Source organism: Hemitrygon akajei, chromosome 5, assembly GCF_048418815.1.
Source record: "Hemitrygon akajei chromosome 5, sHemAka1.3, whole genome shotgun sequence".
Taxonomy (NCBI): domain Eukaryota; kingdom Metazoa; phylum Chordata; class Chondrichthyes; order Myliobatiformes; family Dasyatidae; genus Hemitrygon; species Hemitrygon akajei.
In genome coordinates, this window is record NC_133128.1 from 135,956,157 (window position 1) to 135,974,926 (window position 18,770).

Here is an 18,770-nt window from a genome sequence, read left to right on the forward strand (position 1 = left end):
GAGTATGCCACCCTTTGCTTGAGAATGTTTTGGAAAGGACCATTGGGTTTCAAGTCTGTCCTACAGTGTTCATTAAATACACTGATAATTACATACACTTTCCTGCTTCATCTTATCTCTTGATTCTCTAGGAGCCCCTAAGGATAATATCAAACTCAAATTTATGTTGGGTTTTCCATGGTCCTCTGGAATAGGGAATGCCAAGGAACCACATCCCAATGTAATGAAATTTATTCTTAACCCCACCCTAAGTGCTCAGTCCCTTCTAAGGATACTCTGCCATCTTGATCAAGACTCCTGCAAGAGGAAACATCAACTGCGAACAGTACAACTGGAGCAAGAGTTGATTTCTTAGTCCTTTGCAATAAAAGATAGTTTGCATGCTGCCTTAGTTGTTTGCTTTACTTGGCAATTAACTTTGAATTTTCTGCGGAAAGAACATCAACATTTACTAGTATCCCACTCTGATTAAGTGCAGCAGAGCACAATTAATGTTTTAGCATGAAGATTTTTTCATTGGAGTGATTAAAGAATATTTAAAATTTTGCTGTGGGATTTGAATTGTTGTCAATGATGTGGACATCTTGCTATGTAGTCTCATAAGTATTTCACCATGAGGATGGATGCAAAATATTTGTTTAATGTACTGTATTTCAATCAGTTTATCATTTGACATTTCTTTTGACTCTGCCCTTGAGACACCTTTCTATATTTCTTGCTGTTAACTCCCATTCCATTTCTTCATTTCTTTTGGTCATCTTATGGCACCCAGTGCTCATTCTTGTTCAGTTGAAGCCATTCTGGCACACCAGCTGATGCCCAAGCTAAATCCAGGAAAACACTAGTTAATCCTGTCTACCCCACATTGAGTCAAAGAGTTAGAGATTAGTAACTTTTAAGGGAAAATTAGAAAGAGTAACCGAAGAGGAACAACTGTGAGCATTTTCGGGAAGAATGGAACCTGTATTTCATGTGTGAGATGATGTACTGTATGGTATTTGTTTTCGTGAATGTAGCCTTACCCGAAGAATTTGTGCTTTGCTTTCAGAATGAGCTGCTTATCTGGCAGTTTCTCCGGCACCCAAACATCCTGCCACACCCAGCCGTCTTTGCAGAAGGTAGTGAGCTATGGGTCATCCTAGCATTCACCGCCTACGGTAAGGTAAAGCCCATACAGGGACCTTCATCTGTTGTATTATACTCTTTACACTTAATGCTTTTTAATGAATGTGTGGCCCTTGAGCTTGCTTTTTTGATCTTACCTAGGTTCTGCCAGCAGCCTGCTAAAGTTGTATTTTACTGAAGGCATGAGTGAAAGTTTAATGGCACATATTTTTTATGGAGTCCTGAAAGCATTGGATTATATTCACCAAATGGGATGCATTCACAGGTAAACTTGGATATTAAGCTAAGCTATTTTTTTCTTCTATCCTCGTTTTCTTGAATTTATCATGTTACTCCTTGATCACATTTTGCTGCTTTCTAAGAATTACAAGAATCAACCTCTTGATGTTGTTTAACCTCGTGTTTATATCTGAATCTGTCATTGTACCAAATCTGCTGTGTTGCATTTGATTTGTTTCAAGTCAAGATGTGATTATAAACAGAATCAAAAAGTAAGTCAGATTGTATCTCTCATTAAGTATGTGGCTAAAATTGCAAAGAGAACTCTCTGATGAGTTAAGGCAATGGTGTACACATGCTAGATTATATCCTCTCTCTCCTTAAAAGGAATAATTGATAAATAGTATCTAGAGGCATGTAGAAATTTGAAAGAATTTAAGGTATTAAACATAGGGAGGTGCAATGCAATCTGGGAAATTTGGCTTGGGTTGTTAGTAATGTCAGTGCATTTATTCAATCAAAGTCATTTCCCTACTATAACAGTGTAAACATTACTGATTTTCTTGATCCAGATTAAATGAATACTAGTGTTAGCATGCACACACATAATTTTGTCAGTTGTAAAAGTATACAGTTCTTCAGTGCTCCATTTATTATACTGCTTTGCATTAAATAGATTGAACGTTCATTTTCAATATTTGTGGTGCTTTAATACAGCCATAAAACCTTAAAACCTTTTCATTTGAAGCTTGCATTGAGCTAATGCTGCTGTTGGCTTACTAATGAACATGCTTGATTACATTTCTGAAATATATTTATTTCAAAGGAATTGTTAGCACTTAATCACCATGAAGTACACATTTTGTTTTAAATAAACTGGTGAAAAATGAAATGCTGTGAAGTTAAGGACTAAATACTGTTTAAAATATTTTTCTATAATTCCATTGCATTAGCTTAGTGACAAGTGCATCAGTACATTCTTACTTAGCTTTTCCATTAACAAATTAATTTTTACTGGTGTTGTCTTGAAATTGAATGGTTTGGAATGAATTTGAATCTAGTCAAATTTAGAAGAGAATACAGACCGATTCAACCTTCCCATTTCGTCAGGTATTCACATAAAGATCATTCACTTCCCCATCTTGAGCAAGATTAGGTCTGGAAAATTTATTCAAAACACTTTCCCAACTGACACAAACTATGTTCTGTTTTTCTTCCTTCAACAGGAGTGTTAGACCAAGCCATATACTTATTTCTGGGGAGGGACATATTTATCTCTCTGGTCTGCATGGTCTCTGCAGCATGATCAGTGATGGACAAAGGCTAAGAGTTGTATATGATTTTCCAGAATTCAGTGCTTCTGTTCTGCCTTGGTTAAGCCCAGAAGTTCTCCAACAGGTAAGCTTAATTAGCTCTATAAACTTTACTCTTTATGTACCAAGCCAAAAGTGTGATGAATGCAAAATCAGTCACATTTCTCTTTCAGTGCTTTAACAAGTGGTTTTAATGTACCTACTTTCTTGTAGTCGGGAATTTTATATTTGGATAATCCATCAAATAGAGTTTCTATTTTAATATTGAAACCAAGTCCAATTGTTCTACTAAAACAAATCTATTTTATTTGATAGAAACAGGAGTATGCATTTCAGTTCAATCATGATAATCCTATAATTATCTATTTTTCCTCTTCCTCCATCACATGTAGTCAATCTTAAAAGATCCTTCCTCTCCCAAGGATAAGGTCTTTAGACATCCTATTTGTGTTTCTGTAGTGCTAGGTTTTTATGTGATGGGATTGCTAGTCCAATGCCCAACCCTCCTTTCGCAGCTGGGCTTGGGACTGTCCAGCAAAGTTGAGACAGTATGTCTCTGTCTTCTAATGTTCTCACCAGAAGAGATGGTTTCTTCCCACTAAACTACCAAATTACAACCTTAAAAAGATCACAGGACAGATTCTAGTTTGTTAGCACGAGTGAGAACCAGCCATGATTACAGAAAGGAAAGTCAAAAAGGCAATGAGCGAAGCAGAGGGAAAAGACCAGCAACAAACTTTTTAAAAATCCAGAAGTATGTGAACAGTAAAAATATTGTGAGAGAAGAAATGTGACTGACCAGAGCCCAAGGAAATTTATTGATGGAGGCAGAGGATGTGACTGGTACTGAGTACCTTATCCTAAGGGTGATGTTGCTGGTATGTCAGCAAATGAAGGCTTAATTGAGATTCTGCATTGGCTAAAACAGTGGATGAAGAGGCGCTATTAAAGGCAGGTTGCACTTAAGGTAGGTAAATCATCTCGTTCAGATGAGATAAAATTGTAGGAGCCATGTCCATAAACCTTTCAAACATTTAAACATTGAGGACTGGTGCCCAGCTATTGGAAGACTGCAGATGTTTGAGAAAGGGACTAGGGATAAACCTATTATTTGTAGAACAATCTGATTAAGCACAGTGATGCATATAAATTGGTAAATTTAAAAAAGTTAAATTGGTTTATTATTGTCACGTTCTGAGATACAGTGAAAAGCTATTTAACATCCCATCCATCCATAGAACCATAGAACACTATAGCACAGTACAGGCCCTTCAGCCCTCCATGTTGTGCTGACCCAAATAATCCTTAAAAAAAGTACTAAACCCACACTACCCCATAACCCTCCATTTTTCTTTCATCCGTGTGCCTGTCCAAGAGGCTCTTAAATACCCCTGTTTTAGCCTCCACCACCATCGCTGGCAAGTCATTCCAGGCACTCACAACCCTCTGTGTAAAAAAACTTACCCCTGATGTCTCCCCTAAACTTCCCTCCCTTAATTTTGTACATATGCCCTCTGGTGTTTGCTATTGGTGCCCTGGGAAACAGGTACTGACTATCCACCCTATCTATGCCTCTCATAATCTTGTAGACCTCTATCAAGTCCCCTCTCATTCTTCTACGCTCCAAAGAGAAAAGTCCCAGCTGTGCTAACCTTGCTTCATATGACTTGTTCTCCAAACCAGGCAACATCCTGGTAAATCTCCTCTGCACCCTCTCCACAGCTTCCACATCCTTCCTATAATGAGGTGAACTGAACTGAACACAATAGTCACCAGAGTAGTGCAGTCTCACCAGAGATTTGTAGAGTTGCAACATGACCTCTCTACTCTTGAACTCAATCCCCCTGTTAATGAAGCCTAGCATCCCATAGGCCTTCTTAACCACCCTATCAACCTGTGCAGCAATCGTGAGGGATGTATAGATTTGAACCCCAAGGTCCCTTTGTTCATCCACACTCTTAAGTAACTGACCATTAATCCTGTACTCAGTCTTCTGGTTTGTCCTTCCAAAATGCATCACCTCACACTTGTCTGGATTGAACTCCAATCTGCCATTTTTCTGCCCAACTCTGCAGCCTGTCTATATCCTCTTGTAACCTTCGACCACCTACAGCTCCATCCACAACTCCTCCAATCTTCGTGTCATCCGCAAACTTACTCACCCATCCTTCTGCCTCTACATCCAGGTCATTTATAAAAATCACAAATATCAGGGGTCCCAGGACAGATCCCTGCGGCACTCCACTAGTCACCGACCTCCAGGCAGAATACTTTCCTTCCACAACTACTCTCTGCTTTCTTCCTTTAAGCCAATTTTTTATCCAAACAGCCAAGGTTCCACTGATCCCATGCCTCATGACTTTCCAGATGAGTCTCTCGTGAGGGACCTTGTCAAATGCTTTGCTAAAGTCCATGTAGACCACATCCACTGCCCTACGCTGATCAATTTCTTTTGTTACCTCTTCAAAAAACTCAATCAGGCTCATGAGGCACGACCTTCCCTTCACAAAGCCATGTTGACTATCCATGAGTAGACTGTACTTCTCCAAATGCTCGTAGATCCTATCCTTAAGAATCCTTTCCAGTAGTTTGCGTACCACCAGCGTAAGACTCACCATCCATACAGATAAATTCACTACGACAGTGCATTGAAGTAGTGCAAAGGAAGGCATTAACAGAAAACAAAATAAAGTGTTCCAATTACAGAGAAAGTGCAGTGCAGATGATAAGGTGCAAAGCCAACACAAGGTAGATTGTGAAGTTGAGTCTACCTTATCCTATAAGGAGCTTTGTCCAAAACTGTGCAGTTGCTTGCGGTCCTGGGCAGAGCAGTTGCCATACTGATAGAATGCTTTCTATGGTACATCATTAAAAATTGCTGTGGGTCAGGGTGGATATTTCTTCAGCTCACACTTATTTGCATTAAACTTCATTTGCATTCCTTGGCTCACTTACCCAGCCGATCAAGTTCCACTGCAATTCTTGATAAACTTCCTCTATAAAACCATCTATTTTGGTGTCATCTGCAAGCTTGCTAGCCATATCTTGTAGATACTTATCCAGATCATTGGTGTAGATGATGATGGGCTTAGCACTGACCCCCTTAGGCACGCCACTAATTACAGGCCTCCAGTTTGGAAAATAAAAAGACAACCTTCTACCATCACCCTCTGCTTCTTCCGATCAGGCCAATTATGTACCCAGTTAGCCATCTCCCCTGGATTCCATGCAATCCCATTCTACCATGTAGAACCTTATCAAAGACCTTTTACTGATGTCCATGTAGAATATATTTACCTCTTGCCCTCATGGTCAACGTGGTTGTGGACTGGACTCTGTGGTTTATGTTGCTATGTGTTTTGGAATCTGGTGGCTGCTTTTTGGTGCTGTTTGGTGCAATGTTGATTGGGGTGGACTGGCTCAGCAGCCTGTGGTCAGTGAATAGCACTGCACTTGATTGGACTGAACTGAGCCTTCGTTGGCCATTCCTGGACTGTTTCATTAACTTTGGGGTTGATGTTTTATATACTGTGTTTATTGCTTGGTTTTTTTTGCCGTTTGCACAATTTTTTCACATTGGAGGTTTGATGTTTTTCTTTGAACTTTTCATGGTTTGTTTTGTGGCTGGCTGTGGGAAGACAAACCTCAGGATCGTATAATCCTGAGGTAATAATAATAGTAAATGTTCTATGAATCTTCATTTACTTCAAAGAACTCAATTGGATTTGTGAGACATGATCTCTCACTCACAAAGCCATGCTGATTATCTTTAATGAACCCTTATCTTTCCAAATGTAAGTATAATCTGTCAGGATCCAATGCTGTACGTTTGACAGCATATCATGGAAACCAGCTTTTCCTCTGCCTACATTTCTTGTGCCTTGATAAATACCCTACTCACCTTGGACATTCTCTCTTCTCTCCCTTACATGAGGCAGAAGTTACAAAAGCCAGAAGGCATGTACCACCAGGCTCAAGGACAGCTTCTAATTGGCTTTTCTACAGTTCTACAACACCAGGGTCTACCTTTTACTGTAAAGTTCTACTGTGAAGGTAGCATCACTGCTAGTCAGAATGGTGAAGAAGGCCTTCATTTTTTCAGAGCATTGAGAATAACAGTTGGGATGTTGCAGTTATGCATGATGTTGGAATTTTGTGTTCAGCTTTGGTCACCCTGCTATAGGAAGGATTCCATTTAGATGATAAAAGTGAGGACAACATCTAGGAGGATATTGTCAGAGCTTGAGCTTAGGACTTACTTTATTGGGGCACAGAAGAATAAGGAGTGATCTTAGAGTTGTGTAAAACCACGAGGAGCATAGATAGGTTGAATGCACACTGTCTTTATCCCATTGTTGGTGGATCAAGAGCTAGAGGGCATAGATTTTAAGGTGAGAGGGGAGAGTTTCAATAGGGATCAGAAGGGCAGTTTTTTTCACCCAGAAAATGGTGTATAGATGGAGGAGCTGCCACAAGAAGCGGTTGAGGCAGGTACATGAACAACAATTAGAAGTTACTTGGCTAGGTAGATGGATGAGAGGGCTAAACACAAAGAAAAGGGACTAGTTTAAACGGACTTCATTTAACATGGACCAGGTAGAATGAAGGACTTGCTTCCATGCTGTATGACAATGTTGCTTTTGTTTAGACTTTGTACCTTAATGATCAAATGACCCTAGTCTTGACGAAGGGTCTCAGCTCGAATCGTCGACAGTGCTTCTCCCTATAGATGCTGTCTGGCCTGCTGTGTTCCACCAGCATTTTGTGTGTGTTGCTTGAATTTCCAGCATCTGCAGATTTCCTCGTGTTTGCAATATTCTTTGCAGTTGTCTTTAATTTTATGATGAATGAATCCAGTTTTGGGCTATCTATCTCCTTTCCCCATGTTCAAATGTACTTGTACACTCATTTGCAGAATTTGGGCTTGATTTCGTGATACCTTTTTCCGCGAATAAAACAGCAGAGAGGACCATGAGTACTTACATAATTCTCTGTCTCCAAAGTACTCAGTAGGAACACATGCTCTCCCTGGAGCTAAGAATGTCCAACGTATGGACATCTATGCATACGAACAAGGCACAACATCCGTCGTGGGATCAAACCGAGTTTGCTCAGGCACTGATCAGACTCACCTGCTCACTCACAATCAGTGAGGCTGGCTGGCGGCTGCTTTCCCTGTCACAGCTGATTCTGTGTTTGTCTTACAGAAAAATACAGGTTACAAACACTTATCCAGGAGGAAACCCTAACATAACCTGGTGACTGCATGCACATTCAGCCAAGGTTTGTTTTTTTTTTGAAGAGCAGGGTAAGATACACAAGGGCAAGAGTTTCACATGCAGAACTGTCTTTGCTTCATAGACAGACAGACGTACTTTATTGATCCCGAGGGAAATTGGGTTTCATTACAGCCGCACCAAGAATGGTGAAGAAATATAGCAATAGAAAACCATAAATAATTAAATAATAATAAGTTAATCCTGCCAAGTGGAAATAAGTCCAGGACCAGCCTATTGGCTCAGGGTGTCTGACACTCCTAGGAAGGAGTTGTAAAGTTTGATGGCCACAGGCAGGAATGACTTCCCATGAAGCTCAGTGTTGCATCTCGGTGGAATGAGTCTCTGCCTGAATGTACTCCTGTGCCTAACCAGTACATTATGGAGTGGATGGGAGTCATTGTCCAAGATGGCATGCAACTTGGACAGCATCCTCTTTTCAGACACTACCATCAGAGAGTCCAGTTCCACCTCCACAACATCACTGGCCTTAACGAATGAGTTTGTTGATTCTGTTGGTGTCTGCTACCCTCAGCCTGCTGCCCCAGCACACAACAGCAAACATGATAGCACTGGCCACCACAGACTCGTAGAACATCCTCAGCATCGTCCGGCAGATGTTAAAGGACCTCAGTCTCCTCAGGAAATAGAGACGGCTCTGCCCCTTCTTGTAGACAGCCTCCGTGTTCTTTGACCAGTCCAGTTTATTGTCAATTCGTATCCCCAGGTATTTGTAATCCTCCACCATGTCCACACATGGTGGACATCTCCACCCTTGGATGGAAACAGGGGTCACTGGTGCCTTAGTCCTCCTCAGGTCCACCACCAGCTCCTTAGTCTTTTTCACATTAAGCTGCAGATGATTCTGCTCGCACCATGTGACAAAGTTTCCCACCATAGCCCTGTACTCAGCCTCATCTCCCTTGCTGATGCATCCAACTATGGCAGAGTCATCAGAAAACTTCTGAAGATGGCAAGAATATAGAACATTACAGCACAGTACTTGGCCTTTGAGCCACAATATTTTGCTGACCTTTTAATCTACTCTAAGACCAATCTAACCCTTCCCTCCTACATAACCTTTCATTTCTCTATCATCCACATGCCTATCTAAGTGTTTCTTAAATGTTTCTAGTGTACCTGCCTTTGTTACCATCCCTGGCAGAGCTTTCCATACCTTACCTTTGACATTCCTCCCCATACCTTCCTCCTTAAATTTATGCCCCTTGTATTAGCCATTTCTGCCCTGGGAAAATGTCTCTGGTTATCCTTTCTATTTTTATGCCTCTTATCATCCTACACACTTCCATCAGGTCACCTCTCATACTCCTTCACTCTAAAAAGAAAAGCCCTAGCTCACTCAACCTATCTTCAGAAGACATGCTTTCTAGCCCAGATAGCATCCTGGCAAATCTCTGCACCACATTCTTCTTAACTTGAGGTGACCAGAGCTGAACACGATACTACAAGTGTGGTCTAACCAGGATTTTAATGAGCTGCAACGTTACCTTGTAGCTCTCCCACTGACTAATGAAGGTCAACACACCAACAATCAGTTCTGGGATGCTGAGTGTCTATGCAACCATGCTTTAACAGCAGAAAACCGATGCAAAAATGCTCAAATTTTACCTTGTTTCCTGATTTATAATGGAGCTAAAAGTTGTTAATCAGAAGTGGATCAGCTGAGATCCAATACTTAGAGTGAATCTGCTCATTTTGTTTCTTTTTTAGATTTGAGAGGCCGCAGAAGCAAGCTTTTTAATGTATCTTTGTGTGCAGCTAACCGGAGATAAATGTGTTATTGTAAGCCTGTCCATTATCATTGGATTCCTAGCAGTGTGCTTTCTCTTCTACATTAGGACTTGCATGGATACGATACAAAGTCTGACATCTACAGCCTTGGAATCACAGCATGTGAGCTGGCCAGTGGCCAGGTTCCTTTTCAGAATACTCCGCCTACACAGGTGATTTTCTTCATTCTTGAAAATGTAGCATTGTACATTAAGAAACTGTTTAATGCGACTGATGTATGACAGAGGAAGTTAGAAGTTGGTCAATTTAGCTTTCATATTTCCTTTTTGCAGATGCTGCTCCAGAAGTTGAAGCGGTCATTATGTCTGCTGGACTTCAGTTTTCCACAAAAAGAACTCATGATAAAAAACTTCCGCTCAGGAATGGATTCTGGGATTGGGGAGAGTATGGCCATTTACCGCATGATGAGGACAAATCAAAGTGAACAGTCTCCGAGTTCAGCAAAGAAAACTTTCTCTGCAGCTTTTCACAGTTTTGTAGAACTTTGTCTACAGAGAGAGCCTGGAAATCGGTAGGTCTGCTAACTCAGAGAGTTATCAGAAATTGTGGTAGGTAAGCAAGTAACCAAAGGGTTATTTGTTAATGAAGTGAATGAATTGCTAATGAAAGTTCCACTTAAAGAACATCACATAATAGCCATTGTTGAGATGTACATATGAGACTGTATCCAGTGGATGTTGTTTATATAGACTTTAGCAAGGCCCTTGACAAGGTCACTCATGCTAGGCTAGCCTGGAATGCCAGATGGCATGGGATTCAGGGGGAGATAGCGGAATGGATTCATAACTGGCTCAGTGGTCAAAAGCAGAGGGTGAAGGTCAAGAGTTGTTTCTCAGTCTCGAGGTTTGTGTCTAGTAGTTTGGCATATTAGTCGGTGCTGGGACCTTTGTGTGTAAATCATTTATATATGAATTGGATGTGAATATATAAGGCATGGTTAGTAAGACTGCGGTTGATACTAAAGTACATGCTATTGTAGACAGTGTAAATAGTTATGAAAAATTGCAGGAAGATCTTGTTCAGCCATATGTGTGGACTGACGATTGGCAAATGGCTTTTAATCAGATAAATGTGAGATGCTGCATTTTGGGAAATCCAACCAGGGTAGGACTTGCACAGTGACTGGTAAAGCCCTGGGGAGTGTTGTAGAGGGACCTCAGAATGCAAGTACATAATTTGCTGAAGGTAGTGCACAGGTAGAAATGGTGGTGAGGAAGACATTTGGCATGCTGGCCTTATCTGTCAGGGAATTGAGAATAGGAGTTGGGAAGTTGTGCAGCAGTTTATAAGACATTGGTGAGACTGCATCTTGAGTATTCTGTATAGTTTTGGTCACCCTGTTATGGGAAGATGCAATTAAACTAGAAATAGTGCAGAAAAAATTTACCAGGATGTTGCCCAGGCTTAGGAGCCTGAGTTACAAGGAGAAGTTGTGCAATCTAGGAATGCTGGTGGTTAAGTGGCGACCTGATACAATATCATGAAGGGCATATAGACAGGGTAAAAGCACATAGTTCTTTTTTTCCCAAGGAAGGCATCCAAAAAGCAGGAGGGTGTAGGTTTAAGATCAGAAGTGTTGGATTTGAAAAGGACCTGAGGGTCAGCTTCACCATACAAACGATGGTGTGCATGTGAAATGAGCTACCAGAAATAGTGGTTAAGATGGTCTCATTAGCAACATTTAAAAGCCATCACAAGAGGTACTTGATTAAGAAAGATCTAGAGGTTTAAATACACGTGGAGCAAGCTTGCTGGGCATCACAGTTTGTCTGAAGGGCATGTTTCCATGCTATATGACTCAATGAACTGAATTCACATCATAGTAAAGCTTCCATATCCAGCACATTTAAGACATTGCTGACAATCTTCCACACTAAAGGATGTTACTTTTCTATTACCCAACACATCTAATTGAATTTTTAAAGATGTTCTACAGTATGATGATAAATCTTCTAGTGAACCAGGCAAGTGTAAAGGAAGTAATGTCCTGTGAGTGAAAACGAAGCGTGGCAAACATCACCTGGTGAGACAAATGCCAGAAGCCATTGGAATTTTAGAATTGTAGAATTATCAGAATTTTATATATGATTCCAGGAAAGGTAGGAAAGAACATTGTTACTGTTTAATGAAGAAATTATCTCTGTGACTAAAGGTAATACAAGTAAGCACACAGAGAAGACACTACAGGGACAATCAAGAATTGGACAATTGGTGTGTATAGACCAGGGGTGGTGAACATTTCTGAGAGTGTATGTTCAAATTGGTGATAATCTTCTAAAGCATTCTCTTACAAGCAATGGTAATTTTGTGCTGAGATTATCATTAATTAATGAATTGGTAAAAATGATTATGAAAATTTTAAGGAAAAAGGATGAACCCTGTTGCTTATTTATGTATATTTATTGTTTTACTGTTAATAATCCTATAACAGTTGGCAGTTTATCAATTATTAAGTATCTTTTAATTATGGGTGGGATTTAAAGAATCAAGGGGCTACACTGCATGCTGCATGCCAACAAAAACTTGCATGTGCATCTTGAGTATGGTAGTCATAGGTTCACCACTTCTGGATAGACTTCCTAGCAACAACTATGAAGTAGAAGAGTATATTATTAATTCTGAAATTAGACTAAGTTCTGGTAAAAGGTGGAGTAACTTTAATAGTATCTGTGAATATTATTCAATAATTTAATCTAAGCAACTGCACTAAAATGGCAGATATTTGTAGTAAGCACAAGGTTGTGATTGTGGGAGATTTTAATTTTCCACACATAGACTGGCAAGCCCATTCTGTAAAAGGGCTGGATAGTTTGCAGTTTGTAAAATGTGTGCAGGATAGTTTTTTGCAGCAATACATAGAGGTACTTACTAGAGAAGGGGCAGTGTTGGATCCCCTGTTAGGGAATGAGATAGGTCAGGTGACGGAGGTATGTGTTGGGGAGCACTTCTGACCCAGTGATCACAGTACCATTAGTGTCAATATAATTATGGAGAAGGATAGGTCTGGACCCAGGGTTGAGATTTTTGATTGGAGAAAGGCTAACTTTGAGGAGATGCAAAAGGATTTAGAAGGAGTGGATTGGGACAGGTTGTATTATGGGAAGGATGTAATAGAGAAATGGAGGTCATTTAAAGGTGAAATTTTGACGGTACAGAATTTTTATTTTCCTGTTAGGTTGAAAGGAAAGGTTAAAAGTTTGAGGGAGCCATGGTTTTCAAAGGATATTGAAAACTTGGTTCGGAAAAAGAGAGAGATCTACAATAAATATAGGCAGCATGGAGTAAATGAGGTGCTCGAGGAATATAAAGAATGTAAAAAGAATCTTAAGAAAGAAATTAGAAAAGCTAAAAGAAGATATGAGGTTGCTTTGGTGAGTAAGGTGAAAATAAATCCAAAGGGTTTCTACAGTTATATCAATAGCAAAAGGATAGTGAGGGATAAAATTGGTCCCTTAGAGAATCAGAGTGGACAGCTATGTGTGAAGCCAAAAGAGATGGGGGAGATTTTGAACAATTTCTTTTCTTTGGTATTGACTAAGGAGAAGGATATTGAATTGTGTAAGGTAAGGGAAACAAGTAGGGTAGTTATGGAAACTACGATGATTAAAGAAGAGGAAGTACTGGCGCTTTTAAAGAATATAAAAGTGGATAAATCTCTGGATCCTGACAGGATATTCCCTAGGACCTTGAGAGAAGTTAGTGTAGAAATAGCAGGGGCTCTGACAGAAATATTTCAAATGTTATTAGAAACGGGGATGGTGCTGGAGGATTGGCGTATTGCTCATGTGGTTCCATTGTTTAAAAAGGGTTCTAACAGTAAACCTAACAATTATCGGCCTGTGAGTTTGACATCAGTGGTGGGTAAATTAATGGAAAGTATTCTTAGAGATAGTATATATAATTATCTGGATAGACAGGGTCTGATTAGGGACAGTCAACATGGATTTGTGTGTGGAAGGTCATGTTTGACAAATCTTATTGAATTTTTTGAAGAGGTTACTAGGAAAGTTGACGAGGGTAAAGCAGTGGATGTTGTCTATATGGACTTCAGTAAGGCCTTTGACAAGGTTCCACACGGAAGGTTAGTTAGGAAGGCTCAATCGTTAGGTATTAATATTGAAGTAGTAAAATGGATTCAACAGTGGCTGGATGGGAGATGCCAGAGTTTAGTGGTGGATAACTGTTCGTCAGGTTGGAGGCCGGTGACTAGTGGTGTGCCTCAGGGATCTGTACTGGGTCCAATGTTGTTTGTCATATACATTAATGATCCGGATGATGGGGTGGTAAATTGGATTAGTAAGTATGCAGATGATACTAAGATAGGTGGCGTTGTGGATAATGAAGTAGGCTTTCAAAGCTTGCAGAGAGATTTAGGCCAGTTAGAAGAGTGGGCTGAAAGATGGCAGATGGAGTTTAATGCTGATAAGTGTGAGGTGCTACATTTTGGTAGGTCTAATCAAAATAGGACATACATGGTAAATGGTAGGGCATTGAGGAATTCAGTAGAACAGAGTGATCTAGGAATAATGGTGCATAGTTCCCTGAAGATGGAATCTCATGTGGATAGGGTGGTGAAGAAAGCTTTTGGTATGCTGGCCTTTATAAATCAGAGCATTGAGTATAGGAGTTGGGATGTAATGTAAAAATTGTACAAGGCCTTGGTGAGGCCAAATCTGGAGTATTGTGTACAGTTCTGGTCACCGAATTATAGGAAAGATGTCAACAAAATAGAGAGAGTACAGAGGAGATTTACTAGAATGTTACCTGGGTTTCAGCACCTAAGTTACAAAGAAAGGTTGAACAAGTTAGGTCTTTATTCTTTGGAGTGTAGAAGGTTGAGGGGGGACTTGATAGAGGTATTTAAAATTATGAGGGGGAGAGATAGAGTTGACATGGATAGGCTTTTTCTATTGAGAGTAGGGGAGATTCAAACAAGAGGACATGAGTTGAGAGTTAAAGGGCAAAAGTTTAGGGGTAACACAAGGGGGAGCTTCTTTACTCAGACAGTGGTAGCTGTGTGGAATGAGCTTCCAGTAGAAGTGGTAGAGGCAGGTTCGATATTGTCATTTAAAAAAAAATTTGGATAGGTATATGGACAGGAAAGGAATGGAGGGTTATGGGCTGAGTGCAGGTCAGTGAGGCTCGGTGAGAGTAAGCGTTCGGCACGGACTAGAAGGGCCGAGATGGCCTGTTTCCATGCTGTAATTGTTATATGGTTATATGGCCCCTTCAAGAAAAATTGAAGTTCAAAGTAAATTGTAATTTAACTTTAAAAAGGATTTGACCTTAAGATAAGGTTTTAATTTTGTATGATTTTTTTGTTGTTACTGTGGATGATCTAGATATTTCTTTTGTTTGAATAAATAATTTTCTATTTCTCTGTTTCAGACCATCAGCAAGCATGTTGCTATCCCACCCCTTCTTTAAACAGGTGCTCACTTACTCCATTTATTTTCTAATGATTTAAAAAATTAAGAATAAACAGTACCTCATCAGAACTTAGAGACTGTGGAGTACTGGATATTGGATTTGTTAATAATTAGTCTTTACATTTTTTAAAATGTCAAAGTAATTCATGATTAGGAATACTAGAGAATTGATTGCTAGTCAGTAAATTATGTAGTAAATAAAAGCCATCAAGCTGGATATGAATTTAAGATGCAGTTATTACTTGTCTGCATTTGTTAGTATTTTACTAGTTTTCTCAGTAATAAGATTTTTAAGTGGAACATTTTATCAGTTGCACTAACATTACAATGGTTTCATCTATTTTGGATGCCTCAAACTATGCAGATTGCTTGTGTGTGTGAGTGGTTTTAATTTCTTTCCCACTTCTGCAGGTGAAAAAGCAGACCAAGGCGTCCCTGATCAGTCTGCTTCAGCCAGCCATGCCACTTTCTGGCTCTTGGGCCACAGTGGGGACATCCGGGTCAAAAGGAGACAGACCGATCAATCCCGTACAAGACTTAGATGGTGACTGGGAATTTTAACTTGGTTCTTTTACCCATTTATCTCTTCTTATGACAAGCAAAATGGTTTTGAATAAGTTTCACCTTGTGTTTGCTGTCCATTAAGGTTACTGAAGACAGGTCACCTGTTAAAATTAGACATTTGTTATTGCTGCTTGTGTTGATATATGGGAATCTTGATCTGTGTTGTAAATCTAGATCAGGGATTTATCCATATTGATCCTGAACTTGTGCACAAAGTGCACTTGCACTTACAAATGATGCATTTTCTGCTCCAGTATTGGATTATTGCTTTAAAAATAATTTGAAAATTTATGATCTGTAGTTGCCCAAGATACTCAAAATGGCAGAATGTACAAGCACAATTATATTTTTGTACATGTCTCTACTTTGTATGCATAAATATACAGCCAACCGTTATTTCATCTGATTTTTAGTATCTTTCATAAAGTTGAGAGGTTTGAACTTCAAGATCGCCCTACAGTTTGTCCTTAATTTTGCAGTGGGATGATATTGGGCTGAGGCAGAGGGAACAAAGCTGAGATAGAGGAATGAGTATCCAAGTAGAAATATGAAAGAAGGAAAAGTGGCAGATGGGTTCCCCAAGACATTCTCATCTCATTGCTTAGGGAAAAATGGGCAGGATCAGCTGGGAGCCATTCTAATAAAACTTGTGAGTTTTATTAGATGATAATCAGATGAGCAAGAGATTAGGATTTATGTTCTATTTATTTCCATTTAGTTTGAAGGGATCCAAACCTTATACATGAAAACACTATTGATACTAATTCTTAGTAGTTCCCTTAACTGGTGTCTGATGTAAGATAATGCAATTGATCCTAAAACTTTATTTTGGTGATCTAATGTGCCATGTCCCTTTTTAACACAGTCTGACCTTTAAGTGGATTAGTCAGATAAGACTAATTACTTTTAGATTTTCATAATCAGCATATTTAAATTGATTTTCTTGATTCTATAACTATGCCCCACCCTATCTACTTTTATAATGTGACATGCAGAAATATATCATGAAGCCAATAGGACTTTTTTTTTTAAAGCACTTGATCAGATTGTGTAGACAAAACTCTTGTGATCGTCCACTAGGAATCTGAAAAAGATGCAACCAAAGGGAGTATTTTCTAATGAGTTAGATTAGCAGATGTTTAGTGGGAAAGGAAATATATGTTTCATGTACATCAAACGTACTAAATATATTTTAAATAGTATTGTAATATTGGCTTTTATCTTGGGCTGGGATATAAAAATGAGCTTCAAATATACAAAGTGTTCTGAGGTGGCATTTAAAATGCTGTTCACCTTTGACCATTGGACTTAATTGCATCTTGGAAAAGTCCAATGCAGGTTCACTGTAATGTTACTATGGCTAGAATTCCATAGGCTTGGGTTGTATTAACTATAAAATATAGCTATATAAAATATTTAAAAGTGACATGTTGCATTAAGTGCTTCTCCAGTCACGCTACTGTAATTTTTTTAGCAGTCAGTAGAGCAGACTTGCAATTCCTTTGGTAAATAAAAGCAATTAAACAGTTTGCATCATTATAGATCACTTAAGTTTAAATATAATTGAACTCTACCAACCAGTGTCTCAATTTACTGTACAGTTATGTAGATGAGCTCACATTTATAAATAATCCATATTATTTGGATAATGTCCATATCCAATAGGAAATTCAGTTTGTGGTGGGTGATAATATCTGTTTATTTCTTAAAGTGGAATGGAAGCAGTTAGATATTTTGTTTTCCTGTTTTTGGTGAAGCTGAAGCCTGAGCATAGGAGTAGTTTCCCTTTAGACCTGGCTTTTTGAGGAGCCATCAGGAATAAACTGGCTTTGCTCTTTTTCCACTTAAAATTATGAAGCTACTTTCGTATCAAACTACCAACATAACAACAGGGTGTAAGTGCCATTTATTTCTATTTTGTTCAGTGGGATCCAATGTCTAATCCTGTATACACTATGTTATACCAGTTTCCATAGCTAGTATCTGATGTGAAATGATGCTGCTGAGATGCACTGGGACACATCATCAGTGATGTAACCTGGGGTCACTGGGTGTTTCGGGTCCTTCAACAGCAGACATTCTTGCCCAGGCGACCCAGCCAGGGTCGATCAGGCCCCGGCTTGTGTCCCAGCAGCATTGGTCCACAGGTCTCACTTACTGATCCATAACCATCTGGAGGCTCGCTCAGCAGCCTCTGTGGTGGTCCTGGTGGCTCTTTTCTTTCCAGCTCCCACAATGCCAAGGTGAGAGTAGGTTTTGCAGAGCGTGCAACTGGCAAAATCTCACATTGTGCCCTTCACCCGTTTCTAGCACAGCTCTACCAGCTCCTGGTATTTGTTTTTCTTACACTTGAATGCCTCCTAAATCTAATTAGACATGGTTATCACATCATCAAAAATATGGTAGTGAATATATGAACAGCATGATTTCCTTATTACACGTATATCCAGTATTGCTTTCAAGAGAGTTTGGGGGAAGGAAGAAGAAAACCTAAGAATTTATTTTGTCTTAATTCTAAAAGATCTACTTAGTACTTTCATTGTGTGTGATGAATATTGAATGAGACATGGTTTTGCTGTGATTGAAGATGCGATCAAAATCTGTACTATAGCTAATATATTCAGCATCTCAGAACTTATCCTGACCAAAGGGAATGTGTGGGATGGCACTGTGATTGTGCACGTGCAGAGGAATTGATTCTTTTTTTTGTCCATTTAAAGCTTGTTATAATGCTATTTATGGAGACTGCTCTTGAGGCTTGAAGTTCCGGATGAGCTAATATTGATCCTGATGGAAAACATCAGGTATATTAATTCAGGTTTGAAAGAGTCTAATCCAGGCCAGCTCTGAGCACTTTCCTTTCTGTAAGAGGTCAGAATTCACAAAGGGAAAAAATATTTCATACCCTCACCAAAAGCAACCAAATCTTCAGAAATATTGATGAACGGGCCATAATTCCAAATGCTGAAGGAAACATCTCTCTACAACACTGAGGCAAAGAACAAACTGCCAGCCAAAGTCAGTAGCTCAGC

General features: G+C 39.5%; 1 protein-coding gene across 3 annotated transcripts in view; it reads left to right on the top strand.

The window, feature by feature from the left end:
* stradb (STE20 related adaptor beta) overlaps positions 1-18,219 on the top strand; it is a 33,059-nt gene extending 14,840 nt beyond the window's left edge. For all 3 annotated transcript variants that reach the window (XM_073046588.1, XM_073046586.1, XM_073046587.1), the window contains exons 7-13: positions 1,049-1,157; positions 1,267-1,390; positions 2,571-2,742; positions 9,793-9,897; positions 10,018-10,256; positions 15,134-15,176; positions 15,586-18,219. In XM_073046588.1, coding sequence (XP_072902689.1) covers positions 1,049-1,157; positions 1,267-1,390; positions 2,571-2,742; positions 9,793-9,897; positions 10,018-10,256; positions 15,134-15,176; positions 15,586-15,735 — 942 coding nt within the window. In that variant the 3' untranslated portion in view covers positions 15,736-18,219. The remainder of the gene's footprint in view (positions 1-1,048; positions 1,158-1,266; positions 1,391-2,570; positions 2,743-9,792; positions 9,898-10,017; positions 10,257-15,133; positions 15,177-15,585) is intronic.
* Positions 18,220-18,770: the final 551 nt, after the last annotated feature.